This window comes from Rhinatrema bivittatum, chromosome 19 (genome assembly GCF_901001135.1).
Source record: "Rhinatrema bivittatum chromosome 19, aRhiBiv1.1, whole genome shotgun sequence".
NCBI classification, from domain to species: Eukaryota; Metazoa; Chordata; class Amphibia; order Gymnophiona; family Rhinatrematidae; genus Rhinatrema; species Rhinatrema bivittatum.
Window position 1 is genome coordinate 29,619,893 of NC_042633.1, and position 18,874 is coordinate 29,638,766.

The 18,874-nt window shown below is 46.6% G+C and overlaps 1 protein-coding gene across 1 annotated transcript; it reads right to left on the minus strand.

Annotated features, from left to right (window-relative positions):
- Positions 1 to 3,919: 3,919 nt before the first annotated feature.
- On the minus strand, positions 3,920 to 18,256 carry LOC115080571 (carbohydrate sulfotransferase 4-like). Its single transcript, XM_029584807.1, has 2 exons — positions 18,146 to 18,256; positions 3,920 to 6,532 (listed from the first exon to the last, which is right to left on the minus strand). The coding sequence occupies exon 2, from the start codon at positions 6,525 to 6,527 to the stop codon at positions 5,394 to 5,396; it is 1,134 nt and encodes a 377-aa protein (XP_029440667.1). The 5' UTR covers positions 6,528 to 6,532; positions 18,146 to 18,256; the 3' UTR covers positions 3,920 to 5,393.
- Positions 18,257 to 18,874: the final 618 nt, after the last annotated feature.

The following is an 18,874-nucleotide window of genomic DNA, read 5'->3' on the forward strand; positions in this document are numbered from 1 at the left end:
AAGGGGGAACGGGCTCCTACCTTCTGTGTCAGGAAGCTGCACAGATATGGGAATGGGCCTTTTTCCGCTCGATGTGCCTCAAAGCAACCTACTTGCCGGGAGTGGACAATGTGTTGGCGGACAAGCTGAGTCGCACTTTCCATCCGCACGAATGGTCTCTCAACCCCACAGTAGCAGATGCGATATTCCAACGTTGGGGTTACTCTCGCATAGACCTCTTTGCGTCGGTCCACAACCACAAAGTGGACAACTTCTGCTCCCTCGTTCGCAATCATCACTCGCAACCAAGAGATGCCTTCGCCTTCTCCTGGTCCAGCGGTCTCCTTTATGCGTATCCTCCACTTCCTCTCATTTCAAAGACTCTCGTGAAGCTCTGGCAGAACAAGGGATTAATGATCTTGATAGCTCCCCACTGGCCACGCCAGGTGTGGTTTCCAAACCTCCAGGACCTATCGGAACATCGACACATTCCTCTGGGGACGGATCCCCTTCTAATGACTCAGAACGAAGGGTATCTGCGTCACCCCAACCTCCAGGCTCTGTCTCTGACAGCCTGGATGTTGAAAGGTTAATACTCCAACCTCTTAACCTTTCAGAGTCGGTATCCCGAGTCTTGGTGGCTTCACGAAAGCCTTCAACAAGAAGGTCTTATCGCTCTAAATGGAAGAGGTTTACGGTCTGGTGCACTTCCATGGCCATAGACCCCTTCACTTGTTCCACTGCAGGGTTTCTGGACTATCTCTGGCACCTGTCAGAGTTAGGCCTAAAAACGTCCTCTATCAGGGTGCATGTAAGTGCAGTGTCTGCGTACAATAAGGGTATAGGAGATGTCTCCATCTCAATACAACCCTTAGTATCAAGTTTCATGAGAGGCTTGCTCCATTTAAAACCTTCTCTGCGCCCTCCTGCTTGGGACCTTAATGTGGTTTTAGGATGGCTCATGAAACCTCCGTTTGAGCCTCTCCACTCCTGTGATCTACTCTATCTTACCTGGAAGGTAGTATTTCTCCTTGCGATCACGTCCGCTCACAGAATTAGTGAGTTGCAGGCGTTAGTTACCTACCCGACTTACACTAAAATTCTGCATGACAGGGTAGTGCTTCACACGCACCCTAAATTCTTACCGAAGGTAGTGTCGGAATTTCATATTAACCAATCTATTATCATACCTACCTTTTTTCCCAGGCCCCATACAAACACAGGAGAACAGGCTTTGCATTCCTTAGATTGTAAGCGTGCCCTAGCTTTCTATCTAGAGTGCACGTCAGCCCACAGGAAGTCCACTCAATTATTTGTGTCTTTCGATGGCATCAAATTGGGAAATCCAGTGGAAAAGCAGACCCTTTCCTCCTGGTTAGCGGATTGCATTTCTTTTTGCTACGAGCAAGCAGGCATTCCGTTACATGACCATGTGAAAGCACACTCTATCGGGGCCATGGCGACGTCAGTAGCGCCCCTCCGTTCGGTGCCGCTTGCTGACATCTGTAAGGCTGCGACCTGGAGTTCTCTCCATACATTTGCAGCCCATTACTGCTTAGATAAGGCTGGCAGACAAGATTCCATCTTTGGCCAGTCTGTTCTACGCAGCTTGTTTTAAGTTTGATTACCCAACAGCTTTCCACCGACCCGTTCAGGATGCCCTCCTAACCAAGATGCCACCCCTGTTGTGCCTGTTGCACGTCTTTGGGTGCATTTGGTGCTTTGCTCGGGCATCTTCAGCTCGGTACTCACCCATATGTGAGGACTTCCATCCTGCTTGTCCTGTGAGAAAGCAGAGTTGCTTACCTGTAACAGGTGTTCTCACAGGACATCAGGATGTTAGTCCTCACGAAACCTGCCCGCCACCTCGCGGTGTTGGGTTTGTTTACGTTTTCTTATTTTATTTTTCGCACGTACTGTTTGCTATAATACGAGACTGAAGGGGGACCCCTGCTGGATGCAGGGTTAGTGCCATGCTGGGCATGCCCAGTAGGTGCCAGTCAAAGTTCTAGAAACTTTGACATAAGTGTTCCATGACTGGGCTCCATCCTGATGATGTCACCCATATGTGAGGACTAACATCCTGCTGTCTTGTGAGAACACCTGTTACAGGTAAGCAACTCTGCTTTACCTGCTATTAATTAAGTTGACTTAGAAAATAGCCACTGCTATTGCTAGCAACGGTAACATGGAATAGACTTAGTTTTTGGGTACTTGCCAAGTTCTTGTGGCCTGGATTGGCCACTGTTGGAGACAGGATGCTGGGCTTGATGGACCCTTGGTCTGACCCAGTATGGCAGGTTCTTATGTTCTTAACACTGCCTTTCAGAAGTGATTTCAAATACAGTTTGTTTGGTTTTTTAATATATTTATTGTATGGTAACATTTCCAATTTTTCCAGGAAACATTTTTAAAAGCCAACAGTCTCTCTGTCTGTTTTTCAGTCTTTCTCTTGCTCGCTTTTTCTCAGAGTCTCTGTCACTCTTGCTCTCTTTCGCTCCCTCTCGCTGTCTGTCTGTTTCTCTATCTCTTTCGCCGCGATGCCTTTGCTGTCTCACCTTTGCTGCACCCCATGTGCAGAGGGCGTAAGCAATCCGTGTAGAGTCTTCCAAGCAGGATCTCAAACCTGGCATGTGAATGCAGCAATAATTTCTGGAGGGCAGTAAATGGGCTTTTAATGAAGTTATCCATCAGGTGAGTGAGTGTTTTTTTTTCTGTTTCCTTGGCCTGGAGCACATCCAGCAGGGCAGAAGAGAAAGAAATACAGAACAATGCCTCTGGCACAAGAAGTACCCAGAGGCAGCGTCGGGGGACAGAGCTCAGGCGCCGGGAGGTAAAGTGGCTCGCCTTGAGATCACACACATTTCAGTGCTAAAGCTGGGGATTAGAACTCAGGCATGGGATAGGAAAGTGTCTCATCTCCAGGTCACACCCAGAGACTCAATGGCAGGATCGGGAGATTAGCTCTCTGGCTTGGGGGAGATCAAGGGATTTGTCTAGGTTACACACAGAAAGTAAGTGGCAGAGTCAGGGCATGAGATTTCAGGCTCCGGGAAATAAAGGGGATGCGTCTCAAGGTCACCTAGCTAGGGGCACAGAGTCAACAGCGCACAGGGGTGCAGGTAAACCGCCAAGGTCAGCAGGGCAGGTCCTGACAGCTGCAGCAGTCGCTAGTTTTCATCGTGGCTTCGTTTATATTTATGTTGTTTTTATTGGGCTTTGTAGTTGGTTTGCTTTTATTTTTGACCTGGCACTTTCCTCCCATTCTTTGGGGACCTTTTGGCTCAATCGGAACCCAGGGCTGGGGTCCAGTATCAGGAGCCCTTCATTCATAACCACCTCAGAATTCCCCTGCCCCCTCCCCCCCCCATCTTCTATCTCCTTCCAAATCACTTTAATCCAGGGGAGGACAGATGGCTGCAGAGAGACTGATAGCTCCAGGCTAGGGCTGGAGGAAAGGGGACAGACAACCAAAGACTGGGGTGGGAGAGAGAGTGAGACAAAGAGCCACAGAGTAGGACTGGAAGAGGATGGGAGCCGGCTTCAGACTAGGGCTGGCCAGCTGGGGGATGCTGAGAGACAGGCCGATGGCACCCAAACATTCATTCTGATTAGGCGACTGTGGGCTACTCTAGCTGTCATTTTGATATCATTTTTGTGCAGTAACACAGTAAACGATGCTAAATAAAGACCATAATGTGCCATCCAGTCTGCACAGCCAGGTGCTTAGGGTTGTAACTCTACGCAGGTTACCCCCTCGCCATGCCTTCCATTTAGGACTGTAACTGTTGCTCCATGCAAGTTCCCGTAGGTTTCCTTTCGCTGCCACTAGGGATCCTTTGTGTTCACCCTTTGTCTTTTTGAATTCTATTCCTGGTTTTGTCTCCACCCCCCCCCCCCCCCATGAAAAAAACAATATTTCCCTTATCATATCTCCCCCCCCCCCCCCCCCCCCCCCCCCCCCACGCTCCAGGGCATACATATTTCAATCCTTAAGTCCCATCAGACTCCACCTCATTTTTGGTTGCCTTTCTCTGAACTGCTTCTCCCGTATTGCTGCAAGTGAGGCCTCACCAAGGATCCGTACGGGGGGGGCAGCACCTCCTTTTCCTGCTGGTTAGGCCTCTCTCTATGCAGCCCGGCATCCCTCTGGCGCTAATCACTGCCTTGTCACCTTTGCTCTGCTGCCTTCAGATCATCAGACACCACCACCCCATCCGTGCACTCAGCCCCATGTGCATGGCGCTGCACTTGATGACACTGTATCTTAAAACTAGGTGGAACAGCTTGACAGCAGACGGGTGGCAGGACTTTATTTAGCTTCACTTTTATGGCTTTTGGCTTATCACATGCTTTTATGATTGGTTTTTCTCCTTCCAACCCCTACTATGCCCTGCCCTTCCCTAGCCATCTCCCTGAAGTTTACATTCAGACTCAGGCTATCTGTAACAAAAGCCACCTGGACCCACTCCCTGGGGTCTAGATCTTCCCTTCCCCTGGCAGGAGGAGAAGTGCTTACCTCCTGCTGTCTTGCCCATGGTTGCCAAAAGGGTGCCATCTCCGCGCTGCTCACAGTTAACATATGTTAAATAGGTACATTTTGTGACCGTGTTGGGTACGACAGCAGGTGGTAAGCACTTTCTCCTTTTGCCTATGAAGTACTGGGGCTCAGCGAAGACGTGGAAGGGTTGGGTGTGCTTCTAGGGGTCCTGGGCAGCCTTGCTGTTGTGCTGGCAGCTGCTGGGTGGTAGGAGGTTGCCGAAGAGGCTGGCACACTGCCCCCGTGATGCAGAGTTGGTGCACTAGGCATTTTTCACTCACACGTCCCCTCTCCCCCGGGAGTTATAAGCTTTTTCACAAATACATGGCTAGGAGAAAACTGAAGTACTGCTGTGTATCGAGAAACATGAGCTTCGAAGCTCATTATTGCCTCCCTTTAAATAATGAATATGCACTTACATTGATTTTGAACCAGATGGCAGCAGCAAACTTTAACAGTCACCCTACACTCCTGCACACTGAGTGTCAGTGGCAGAGCCAGGGATCAAGCTTAAGAAGATAAAGTGAGTCATTCAAGAGTCAGTGATGGAGTTCATGAAAGAAGTTGGTTAGATTTCTTTGGTAGGATCTATACACCCTCAAGTGGAAAGCTGCCGTCATTCATGTCATCAAAACCTGTGCCTTGTTGTAAACATGTGCTGAAAAAAAATCATAAACTCTGCCTATAATCCACCAAAGCTGGGATTTCACAGATCATGATTGGATGGATGGAAGGGGGGGGGGGGGGTATTTACACAGCTCTGCTATTTAATTCCTTTTAATCCAGGATTCTTAATAAGATATTCAGTAAACCTGCTCCAAGTCTGAACAGGCACAGATTTTGACATTCAGGAGTATTTTCTGTTTTCTTGTCTCTAATATGTTCCCTGAGGTGATATCAGATCCACTGACATGTTCTTCAGATGTTCCTCATCCCACACCATTTGATAGCCAAACATGTCCATTTCCTGCTTGCAAAGCTTCTGCACTTCCTTCACTTTTTGAAAGCTTAGCTTCTTTCGCCACTGCTGGGCAATCTTCAGTGAGTCTCCAGAGAAATGCATCAAGCCCCTGTCATTGGAGATGGTTCCATGGGTGATATTGTAGACCCAGGACTCCAGTTTAGGGGAGAGGCTGAGGCCTATATAGTCATACCACTCTCTGAGGTAGGCCAAAGGGTCCTTTACCAGATCTTCATAGCGCACCATAAGATATCGATCCTTTAGGAAGGAAGAGAGGTTCTGAGAGGCTGCCTTGTAAATCCGAACCTGGGCCTGGCAGATTTCCTGCATCACCACACTGATGTTCTTACTGGAATTTTGCGCTTTGCTGAGGATAGTGTCATCAACGTTCAAACCAGGGAAGTGCTGTCGTGATGAAAGGATAGCTCGTGGATCTCTTACCAAGTGGATGATCTTCAGGTTTAATGAAGGATCCTTCAGGAGCGGGTAGAGAGTCACCAAGTCCAAGAACCGCACCACCTTCACCACAACATGGCTGTAGGTCCTACAGGCCTCCTCTATCTTCTCAAAGGGGCTCTGGTGGCAAATTTGAAAGCATTTGGGCCTGTCAATAAAGTCAGAGTGCTGCAAAGCACTGCACACTGGTGGAGAGCAGAGGGCCCGGCTCTCTTTCCAGCTGAAGAGGTTGGAGACAAATTTGTGTTTACGTATATATGGCTCAAAGGCTGACATATTGCATGAGAAGATGGACCTCAGAAGGTTTCTCATAGGTGCTTGAATGAGCTGTGGGGTCTTCTTGGAAAGACTCATCCAGACATGCCGGGTAGGTTCCAGAAGATAGAAGACCTTGGGATTCTGGTTGAATAGTTGACCCACGAAAGAAGATCCTGACCTCCAAGAGGAGAGGATGAGAAGCTGGGTCCTCTGGGGTCTGCTTGCAAATCGTTGGCCAGAGAGATTGGAAAGCTTCCAGCCTGAGTACCATATGGGACAACCAAGGGCTAAAATCAGGAAGCAAAGCCTGGAAATGGTGCATCTTCTAGGCATCCTTCCTGAAGAGCATAAAGAGGAAGAAGCAGATGAGAATGACATACAGGGAAACAGAGGAGAGGCGTAGATAGAGACAAAGTTAGGAATAAAAAATAGTTGACAGATTAATAATGAAAAAGAGACAAAGGGAGAGACTCAGAAAAAGAGGGAGAAGATGGTAAGATGAAGGAAAGAGAGAAACAAGGGGAGGAAAAGAGTAACAAAGACAAGAATGGGTAAAGACAGACATTGCGAGACAGCACAAGGATAGAAAAAAGAGTGGACAGAAAAGGAGGAAGAAAAAAAGAGTCATTAATGAATTGTGTTTAAAGGTATCTATAGTACATATTCAATAAAAAGGCCTCACCTACAAATTGATTGCTAACGGTTCTTTTCACATATATTTATTGTTAAACTATGCAGCCTTTAGTTCTATGAACTGAGGCTGGCCCTGATGTGTTCAAGCCTGAGGAAGAAAGGAAGGAAGATGATTATGGCTATTGTGATGATCCCCTTCTCCTCCCAAGCGCTGTAGTATTCCCCTCTTCTTCAAATTCTTTATATTCAGCTCTAGAGATGGTTTTCTTCTCTAGTCCCAAACTCTCAGTCTATAATCCCTCATTTTACTTAACTTAGATTGGCACTTGCTTCTTCAAGTACTATTCACATCCAGTCAAGAAAGCATTTGTTTCAAATATTAAGAACATAAGAAATTGCCCTGCTGAGTCAGACCAAGGGTCCATCAAGCCCAGCATCCTGTTTCCAACAGAGGCCAAACCAGGCCACAAGAACCTGGCAATAACCCAAACACTAAGAAGATCCCATGCTACTGATGCAATTAATAGCACTGGCTCTTCCCTAAGTAAACTTGATTAATAGCCATTAATGGACTTCTCCTCCAAGAACTTATCCAAAGCTCTTTTGAACCCAGCTACACTAACTGCACTAACCACATCCTCTGGCAACAAATTCCAGAGCTTTATTGTGCGTTGAGTGAAAAAGAATTTTCTCCGATTAGTCTTAAATGTGCTACTTGCTAACTTCATGGAGTGCCCCCTAGTCCTTCTATTATTCGAAAGTGTAAATAACCGAGTCACATCTACTCGTTCAAGACCTCTCATGATCTTAAAGACCTCTATCATATCCCCCCCTCAGCCGTCTCTTCTCCAAGCTGAACAGCCCTAACCTCTTCAGCCTTTCCTCATAGGGGAGCTGTTCCATCCCCTTTATCATTTTGGTTGCCCTTCTCTATACCTTCTCCATCGCAATTATATCTTTTTTGAGATGCGGTGACCAGAATTGTACACAGTATTCAAGGTGCGGTCTCACCATGGAGCGATACAGAGGCATTATGACATTTTCTGTTTTATTAACCATTCCCTTTCTAATAATTCCCAACATTGTTTGCTTTTCTGACTGCCACAGCACACTGAGCCGATTATTTCAATGTGTTATCCACTATGAAGCTTAGATCTCTTTCTTGAGTGGTAGCACCTAATATGGAACCTAACATTGAGTAACTGTAGCATGGGTTATTTTTCCCTATATGCATCATCTTGCACTTGTCCACATTACATGTCATCTGCCATTTGGATGCCCAATCTTCCAGTCTCACAAGCTCCTCCTATAATGTATCACAATCCGCTTGTGATTTAACTACTCTGAATAATTTTGTATCATCTGAAAATTTGATAATCTCACTCATCGTATTCCTTTCCAGATCATTTATATATATATATTGAAAAGCCCTCTTTTCACAAAGATACCAATTGTTCCTTCCACTGCTTGGTTTTGCTGTGGACACAGAAGCCAGGGGAGATGCTGCCTTGCTTCTGTTCCTCACTGAGAGGCACAGCAGGCTAATAAAATTCAGCCACCTTGTGAACTGCCCTCTTGGACCACCTCAGTCCCAACCCAGACGTGGTTGCATGTATTGATACCATGGCAACCCCAGTGAGCAAAACCCAATCTCCTACTGCACAAAATGAGTAAGGTAGCATGCTAAAGAGAAAATATGTGAGCACATTTACAAGCTTATGGGCTTTAAAAAGGAAAAGTCTAGGATGGGACGGAAGGATATAGACCTGGGTAAAAGGAAAACAAGAAAAGACAACAGAAGGGATTCATTATGGTTCTGATGGCTGGTTTCTTCACCATGAGTGCTAGATTGGTTTCCTCCTCCCAAAAGAAAAAAGGAAACCCAGAAAGGAGAAAGAAGTGGTAGGCTTGGCTCTAAGGAGTTTCAGACAACAGAAATTATTACTAGAAATATAGATTGTTCACTAAAGGGTTTCTATTTGGTCTTTCCACTGATTTTAATTCACTTATAATTTTGATACAGAATTAATCATCTTTAATGCAAAAATTGGCAACTGTGATGCACTCTCACTGGGCTCATCTTTTCTCTTTACTTCATCCATATTTCCAGAACGTAACCATTTTTTAATGTCATTGCTTCAGACTGCTCTCTGTTTTCCTCTCTCTTTCTCTCTCTTGCTCTCCAGTGCAAAATTAGCTTATCATCAGAATCGCTAAGGACATGACCAGAAATCTCATCTTGCTTTTGGTCAGGTCTTCCAGCAGGGTTCTTCCACGCTCTATCATCTCATGTACTCTTTCATTTGAGAGCATGTTCTTCCAGGCAATCTTCCGAATTCTTTGACGTATAATACCACATGTGAAATGTCTGTTTATCTACAAGTCCAGATTTAATTTCCATACTCTACCCTAATATACACATGTAACCCTTGGTTGACTGAAGGTTAAAGTAGAGTGGTATGCCCCCTTGAGACACTATTGGTAAAAAACAGAATAGATCAGCGCATGCCCTAAATAGTCAGAAAGCAACTGGAGAGGAGCTGTGAAGATAGAGTGTGTTGGAGCAAGCGGTCAACATGGAGCAGATAAAAGCAAGTTTGCTTACCGTAAACGATGTTTCCGTAGATAGCAGGATGAATTAGCCATGCTGTTATGGGATCTGTCAATCAGGCCCGGGCCTGATATATATATATATACACACACACACACACACACATACACACACACACCCAGGCACCCTCTCATATATATATATACACACATACACACACACACCCAGGCACCCTCTCATATACACACACCCAGGCACTCTCTCATATACACACACACCCAGGCACCCTCTCATATATATATATACACACATACACACACACACCCAGGCACCCTCTCATATACACACACCCAGGCACTCTCTCATATACACACACACCCAGGCACCCTCTCATACACAAATACATAGACACCCTCTCATACATACACACACTTACTCTCACAGGGCTAGTCTCTCTCACACATTCATTTTGGAGCTCTTCTCCTGCCCCCAGCAGCGGCACTGCAGGGCCTCATCTTCGGCCGCCGGCTCCTGGAAACACCAGCGGCACTGCAGGGGCTCGTCCTCTGCCGCCGGCTCCTGGAAACGCCAGTGGCACCGCAGGGGCTCATCCTCTGCCACCGGCCTCTTACACAAGGCCTCGACAGCACGTCACTTCTCTGCACTGCCGCGGGACCTTCTTGCTGGCGAAAATGGCCCCTGTCCCCCCTCGCCCCCCTTAGTACGCCACTAGAGGTAATAGTGCTGGGACCGCTTGGAAATAATGACCATGATGTATTCAAATTCTACATGATCATTGAAAAGAGAACATTAAGCAAAACTACTGCAATACTATTTAAATTGTGTGAGGGTGAGAATGGGAGAATGAATGTGTGTATGTGGGTGAGAATGGGAGCATGAATGTGTGTATGTGGGTGAGAATGGGAGCGTGAATGTGTGTATGTGGGTGAGAATGGGAGCCTGGGGGTGTGTGTGGGGGGGGGGGGTTAGAATGAGAGCTTGAATGTGTGTATATGGGTGAGAATGGGAGCGTGAATGTGTGTATGTGGGTGAGAATGGGAGCCTGGGGGGGTGTGTGTGGGGGGTTAGAATGGGAGCTTGAATGTGTGAATATGGGTGAGAATGGGAGCGTGAATGTGTGTATGTGGGTGAGAATGGGAGTCTGGGTATGCGCCTGTGTGTGTATAAGAATGGGAGTCTGGGTGTGCATCTATGTGGGCATAAGAATGGGAGCCTGGTAGGGGGGTGAGAGAGTGAGAGCTTGTGTGTGTGTGTACGATAGAGCATGTAGAGTGAGAGCTTACCTGTGTGTGTAGAGAATGTGAGTTTGTGGGGGGGGGAGCATATGAGAGTAAGAGCTTGTGTGTATGAGGGAGTCTGTGAGAGAAAGCATGTGTATGTGTGAGGGAGGAAGGGAAGAAGACAGTAGGAGAAGAGAGACACTGAAAAGGAATTAGGAAAGAGACCATGATCAAGTGATTAGAAAAATACAAATATCAGGGCCGGCACAACCCACTGTGAAAGCTGTGTACTTGCAGGGGGTGGCGACCGGGGGCCACATTCAGCCCCAAGATGAAGACAATGCGGCTGACGCCGCCACCACCGGACCCCTCCTGGAGGCCAAGAACCAGGAAGAGGCTGCTCCTGCCCGGTGCTCCCAACCTGCTGTGCGGCTGAGAGGAAGGAGCTGCAGGGTCGCCCGGTGCTCCCAACCTGCCAAGCAGCCAGAAGAAAAAAAAGCCACCAGGCAATTCCCAACCTGCCCCACGGTGAAAGTGAAGAAGAGGAGGGACTGTGGCTGCCAAATGAATCTTTGGTGTGAGTATGAGAGTGAGCCGATATGTGTATGAGCAGGAGGAGCCTGTGTGTGTGAGTCTGAGCACATTTATTTATTTATGTATGTATTTATTTAGAATTTCTTCTATACTGATAGCCGTTTGCACATCGTATCGGTTTACATATAACTAGGAACATATAGGCAGAGCCCTTACATGGAACAGTAAGCACATGTGTGTGAAAAGGGAGCATTAAGATAGGTGAAGAGACCAAGCTCTAGGGATGATGGCATTAGAGACTAAATAGTTCTTTTTGAGCAATAAATGATGTAGTTTATATCAGGAAAGGTTGTGGAGTTCTTTGAATGGGTGGGAGTCCAGGCCTGCCACTTCTTTTTGTGTGTGTGTGTGTCTGAGCATGTAGTTGTGAGAGAGAGATCGTGTGTGTGTGTTTGCGTGAGTGAGAACGTATGTTTGTGTGTGTATATATGTATAAATATATTTCTATATCTATGACAGAGGGAAGAGAAAGTTTGTACATCCCTCTCCCACTAATCTACGACAATCCCAGGATGACTGGAAATAAAACAATTCCTTATCCTTATTAGTTTTTAGTTTTAATTGTTGGATATTATTTGATGTGTCTGCTGTTTTGAAATATTTTATTGATATTTGGGCAATTTAAAACAAATTTTATATGAGTTTTTAATTATTAGATCTTCCATTCATCAGCTGTTTTGAAAAATAATTTTTATTGGTATGTTTATACTGTTATGATTTATGTATGTATTATATTTCTTGATTTTATAGTTTAATGGCTGAGGATTGGTGATGGTTCTGTTGCACTGCGTACAGAGTCTGACTTGTGGTTTCCAGTTCAGTTTTTGCCTGCATGTTTCTATTTATGATTTCTTTTATCTGTATTTGGTGAGGGTCTGCCTGTGTGAGCAAGGAGAGGTGTTCTGCTAGCGTGCAGGAATCTGTTTTCCTGATAGGAGGTGTATTGGTGATTTAGGGCCTAGTGTAATATTTGCAGTGCTGCCTTCTCATTGATAGGGTTCTTGCTTTTTAAGTGCTGGCAGTTAGTGTGTTTTGGTGTGGGCGGCTTGTTATATTTTAATTGTGATTTACGCACAGCTTTCTGAGGGTCAAGCCCACACCCAACACGCGTTACAGTAGTCCTAAGTGTCTTTTTCTGTAGGGTTTTCTGCTTGGCACCATAGCAGTGCATGTAAATATAATAGACAGGTTGTGATTTTTTTTTAATCTCAGAAGACTGCACTTTGAATATTCCTTTTCATGTAAAAGCTGTTATTATGAATGCATATTTTTATCTGTGTGTGTGCAGAGGGTGGGGTGGGATGCAAGGGTATAAGGTTCGCGTAGGGCACCTCCTACTCTTGCACTGGCCATGGGGTCCGGGGTGAAGACCCAGAGGTGGGGGGTGACAGTTTTTAAAGTTTAGGTTGCTGGAAGGAGCTGGGCCCAAGACAGAGACTAAATGAACATGCTGGGAGGCTGCACAATAATTGTTCGCATAGAGCAGCGAAAAGGCTCGCACCGGCCCTGGTTGGATCAGACAACAAAGGTAAAAAAATAAATTATTTTTAGCAATTGGAATATGCCATCTTTGTGAATGTGCATTTTATATTTTTGTATTTTGCTCTTTCTTCAGTATTCCACTCTTCAGAGACTTTAGTTTCTTAGGCTTTCTATTTTGGTTTTATCTGCATGTTTCTGTTTCTAATTTATAGTCTCTTATTTCTATATTAGGTAAGGGTCGGTCTCAGTTTTGCCTGTGTGTGACAGAAATGCAGTATTTTTGCTAGCGTGTAGTTTCTCTGTAGTAGAAGTCCAGCTTATTCTGTTACTCCAGTAGGTGATGTATTAATGTTCTAGGGCCTGGTGTAGTATGTGCATTGCTGCTTTTTCATAAGGTTGCTGTTATTTGAATCCTGAAAGTCAGTGCTATGACTGTAGGGTATGGCAAGGTTGTAGATGTCTCTTTCTTTGCAGGAGTTTGTGTTACTTCACAAAATGTTTAGCAGAGGAGGGCTATTTTTTGTTGAGGTGACACCAGAATTTGAATAATTTTTTTTCATGTTGGTTGTAATGTGAACTTTCCTAAATCTGCTCTGCACCTGTTCTGATGATTAATGCTAGTTTATTGTAGTTATGATGATTTGTGGCTTTCTGCAAAGAGGATTCATGAAAGAATATATTAATTTTTGTTTTATTACATGATTGATTGATTGGCACACTTTTGTGGGACCTGGCAGAGGCAGGCAGCATCTCTAGAGGGGAACCAAGTATCAGGGTATAGGAGGGCTTTGCTGTACACCTACCAAATGGATGAGGCCCATGCCTTGGACAATATTTTAGCAACCATTAGAGATGCTGGAGGGCCGACAGCAGCCAGGAGTCAAAACGCAGATTTCTTTGTGACTGACAATGGCTCAAAAAAGTCGCCAAAAAATATAAATAAATGTGCAGACAAAAACTGAGCTGGAAACCGCAACAAGCCAGACACTGCATATGACAAACAAAATCATTACCATTCCTCATAAAACATCAAACAATAAAACTAAGAAATATAAAATACAATAGTAAAACCATACTGAAATAATGAACAAATATTTCAAAATGGCTGACAAATAGAAGATCCAATAATTAAAAACTTTTTTTTTTTAATGTACTGTTTTGAAATATGTTTTTGGTGTTTGGAAGACACATCAAATAAAAATAATAAGGATAAAAAAATCTTGCGCTCTCCATACCTGAGAATGTTCAATTTCCAGTCATCCTAAGATTGTCATACATTAGCAAGAGAGAGTGGATGCACAAACTTTCTCCGTCCTCCCACCCACATACACCCTGGAAGTTGGCTCTGACTCCTCTAATGCTAACAGTCTGCAGGCAGGAAGCGATATGCCTTCTAGAGCCAAGTTCTGGAGATGATTCTGTGAACTCCGTGCGGATATGAGGAGCAATAAGCAGGAAATCTTAGAGATGATGGCTGATTTCAGGGAGGAAATCGTGGAGCTGGGCCGGCTTCACCCCTCACTCCCCCACCCTTGAGGATCCTCTGTGCCCAGCCCAGGCATTACCCCTCACTCCCCCACCCCTCACTCCCCACAGCTAAGGATCCTCTGTGCTTATCCCAGGCTTTACCCCTCACTCCCCCAACCCTGAGGATCCTCTGTGCCCATCCGAGGCTTTACCCCTCACTCCCCCACCCCTGAGGATCCTCTGTGCCCAACCCAGGCTTTACCCCTCACTCCCCCAACCCTGAGAATCCTCTGTGCCCAGCCCAGGCTTTACCCCTCACTCCCCACAGCTAAGGATTCTCTGTGTCCCTCCCAGGCTTTACCCCTCACTCCCCCAACCCTGAGGATCCTCTGTGCCCATCTGAGGCTTTACCCCTCACTCCCCCACCCCTGAGGATCCTCTGTGCCCAACCCAGGCTTTACCCCTCACTCCCCCACTGCTGAGGATCCTCTGTGTCCCTCCCAGGCTTTACCCCTCACTCCCCCACCCCTGAGGATCCTCGGTGTCCCTCCCGGGCTTTACCCTTCACTCCCCCAACCCTGAGGATCCTCTGTGCCCATCCCAGGCTTTACCCCTCACTCCCCACAGCTAAGGATCCTCTGTGCCCATCCCAGGCTTTACCCCTCACTCCCCCACTGCTGAGGATCCTCTGTGTCCCTCCCAGGCTTTACCCCTCACTCCCCCACCCCTGAGGATCTTGTGTCCTTCCCAGGCTTTACCCCTCACTCCCCCACCCCTGAGGATCCTCTCTGCCCCTCCCAGGCTTTACCCCTCACTCCCCCACCCCTGAGGATCTTGTGTCCTTCCCAGGCTTTACCCCTCACTCCCCCACCCCTGAGGATCCTCTCTGCCCCTCCCAGGCTTTACCCCTCACTCCCCCACCCCTGAGGATCCTCTCTTCCCCTCCCAAGCTCTCTTGAATTCCGATGCTGTTAGTTCCAGTTGCTGTAGCGGAGGCAGGACCTATAAGTGCCTGGCTGCAATGGGGCAATGCCAGGAGTATATCAGCCTTCCAGTGTTCCATAAGTATTTTTCTGAGCACGTGCCACATTGTATGGATACAAATATCATATTATTCTGCAGTGTATCTTGTTCTGTGTTCTGTATATGATCTGGACAGATCATATGGGTATTGTAGTTCTAAAGTTCACCCTTAAAATATGTTAACATCAATCATCAGTGTAAAAGAAATATATTACTAGCATTTTTTGTGGCAGAATAGCATAGCATTAAAAGAACCATCTGCTTTGTAGCCTTCAGATTGGAATTCTTTGCAAAACACTGCATCGACCCTAACCTTTGGAGGCAGAGAGTGAGGAGAGGAACATGGCAGGATAAAGGGGGGGCTTATTGTGGCTGAAGGCCTGACGGTGTTCGAACCCGGACACACAAAGGCAGATGAAACATGAAGAAAAACAAAAGGGGAAAGGAGAAATACGGTTTCCTGCCCCTTGGTGACTGGACAACATTCATGTGCTAGAGCTGAGCCACCTGTGTGCCACCAGACTGGATGAGGGGAAGTCACCACTACCGACGCTCCGCTCCAGGGGTGGCCTTTAAACAGCTGGCAGCATGTTTGCCTCCTCTTCCTAGCCCCAGCATTAGCAGTAACAATGGACGCAGCCCCAGTACCTAACCGATCCGGTTGGGACCGACTTCTCTTCTCTTGCCCTTGAATAGAGCGTGAAGTGGCCCAATGTGTCAGATTTATGTGTCTCTCTCTGCTCCGTCACTTCCTTGGTTATGGGGCTTGCAGTACTTCTCTAGTTCTTTGAGCCATATAAGAACATAAGAAATGCCCTACTGGGTCAGACCAAGGGTCCATCAAGCCCAGCATCCTGTGTCCAACAGTGGCCAATCCAAGTCACAAGTACCCAGCAAGTACCTAAACATTAGATAGATCACAAGCTACTATTGCTTATTGATTACTGTCATAGCAGTTTATGGATTTATCCTCTAGGAACTTATCAAAACCTTTTTTAAACCCAGTAACACTAACTGCTGTAACCACATCCTCTGGCAATGAATTCCAGAGCTTAACTATGTGCTGAGTGAAAGAACTTTCTCTGATTAGTCTTAAATGTGCCCCATGCTAACTTCTTGGAGTGCCCCCTGGTCTTTCTATTATCCGAAAGAGTAAATAACCGATTCACATTAACCCGTTCTAGACCTCTCATGATTTTAAACACCTCTATCATATCCCCCCTCAGCCGTCTCTTCTCCAAGCTGAACAGCCCTAACCTCTTTAGTCTTTCCTTAGGGGAGCTGTTCCATTCCCCTTATCATTTTGGTTGCCCTTCTCTGCACCTTCTCCATCGCAATTATATCTTTTTTGAGATGCAGCGACCAGAATTGTACACAGTATTCCAGGTGCGGTCTCACCATGGAGCGATACAGAGGCATTATGACATTTTCCGTTTTATTCCCCATTCCCTTTCTAATAATTCCCAACATTCTGTTTGCTTTTTTGACTGCCGCAGCACACTGAGCCGATGATTTCAATGTGTTATCCACTATGACGCCTCTCCATGTCCACATTATCTGCCGCATGGAGGCTGGCATGCCACATAAACATTTTTGTTAAGGTAGGTGTGCTTTGAGCTTTAAAAGGTTGGGAACCACTACAGAAAGGGAATAAGCTGCCCCCAGTGGCTAAACCGTAGAGTGCGGCTGTGCGTGATTTCCTCGTCTTGGGGAGGGGGCGCGAAGGGCTCTGCGCCTACTCCGAAAGTATGGGTGTAGATTTGCCTGGCTGAGCAGGTGTGCAAACTGCGCGTGCAGGCACATTCTTGCCCTTTGGAAATTGATGCTAAGACTTAGCCATGGCACCTTGCACCAATGCGAGCAGTTACAGATTTACCCCCTTTTAAGGGTTTTTTTTCCCCCTCCTTTCGGGAGCAGGTTAACAAATGTTTACATCAGTGTAAAAAGCTGCTGTGCCCGGGGCTCAGAAATGAATTTTCCAGGCTTCACTCTTAATTCTCTTCCGAGTGGAGCACCCTAATGGTGAGACTGTGTAAAATTTAGATCAGAAAAGCTAACATAGTTTCTGTTACAACCCTGCACGGCTTTAAACCTCACCATCCACCAGGAAGCACATCTGAACATAGCTCCTATTTCGATATGTCCCAGAAAAAAAGACGCCAGCACTGTAACAAGCAGAACCCATCACTGTAATAGTGGGACTCCATTACTGTCACTGCCTTAGGAGAGGCTCTGTTACTGTCACAGGAGAGACTGTCACAGTTAGAACGGAAGCTCCACCACCATCACAGGGAAAGAGAGGGATTCTGTCAGCTTCCCTATCTCAGGCAATTTGAGAGACTGAGATCCTTCCCGACATACCCTGCCTTACAAGTGAGGTTCATTCCTCTCATGATATGAACAAACCACATCCATGGGAGACTCTGTCACTGTCGCAGGAGAAACTCCCTCATGATCACAGGGAGACTCTGTCACTCTCCTTGTCACAGGGGAAACTCTATAACTATCCTAAGAAAACTCTGTCACTCCCTCACAGGGAGAGACACTTTTGGTACCATAGGGAGACTCTGTCATTCTAATAGGGGAGTCCCTCAATATAACCTGAGTAACATTTCCTGCTCTATGAGGCAGGATCCAAGTGAGAAGGAGTTCAACAAATCTTCTCAATTCCTGGATAGCCCTTACGAGAGTGGATACTCCATCAAGTTTACGGCTCCTGCATTAGAATTCCAAACCATCTCAGAACCCATATGTAAGTTTGTGGTAGGCATCGTCTTTGGATCAATGGATTGATGATGACCATCACCAACCTTGTCCATCCCTTTTCCCTTCTCCTTTGTTCCCCAACATGCAATACATCCGCTTTGAACCCAGGCTTCAGAAGACCTCGCTGAGAATGTGAAAGTCAACCTAAAAAGCAGATAAAGAGAGAGAAGCCCTGAGTGGTGAGCTGCTGATACCTGGAGGCTGCCGGCTGCCACAGATCAAGTCCGAGTCCACAGTCTCTCTTCTCCCTGCTCAGCTCCCTGGCATGAACAAAACCTGCCCAGGTTATAGCATTGTCCCAGCCTAGTGGGTCAGACTGACCTAGAGTTGGAGGGAGGTCTCGACCAGCACAGGCTGTGCCCTGCAAGTGATTGGCATGGATCGGCAATGCCAGGGGTAGGGTGAAAACCAGTGGGTGGTAATGAGGGAGGGAGAGAGGCTGTGCGTGAATGAAGGCTCCTTGATGACAGCTGGGTGGGAGCATTGAGGAAGAGATGCTGTGCACAATAGCTCCCTGATGAGAGGAGCTCATGCATGATGGCTCCCTGATGAGAACTGCAGGGAAAGGAGTCAGGAAAAGGAACATGTATGATGGCTCCCTGATGAGAGCTGACTGGGGAAAGGGCAAAGTGAAAGGTGGCATCTGATGATCCCCCGCTGAGAACAGGATGGAGAAAAGAGTGAGGGCTTGAACCAGGCATGGTTGCACCCTGATGAGAGCCAGATGGTAAGAAAGAAGGGAGGGACTAGTGTCTCCACTTGTAAGTTATGGCTTGTAAGCTCGGTGGCTTCCCGACGCAGAATCAGAGGGATTTTTTCCTTTGGCTGATCAGGACATTGTGAGTGGCTGAATCTGGCAGCATGGAGAGGAGAAAGAGGACCAGGGAAGGCTGAAGAAGAGACTGTGTTAAGGGAAAGAAGTG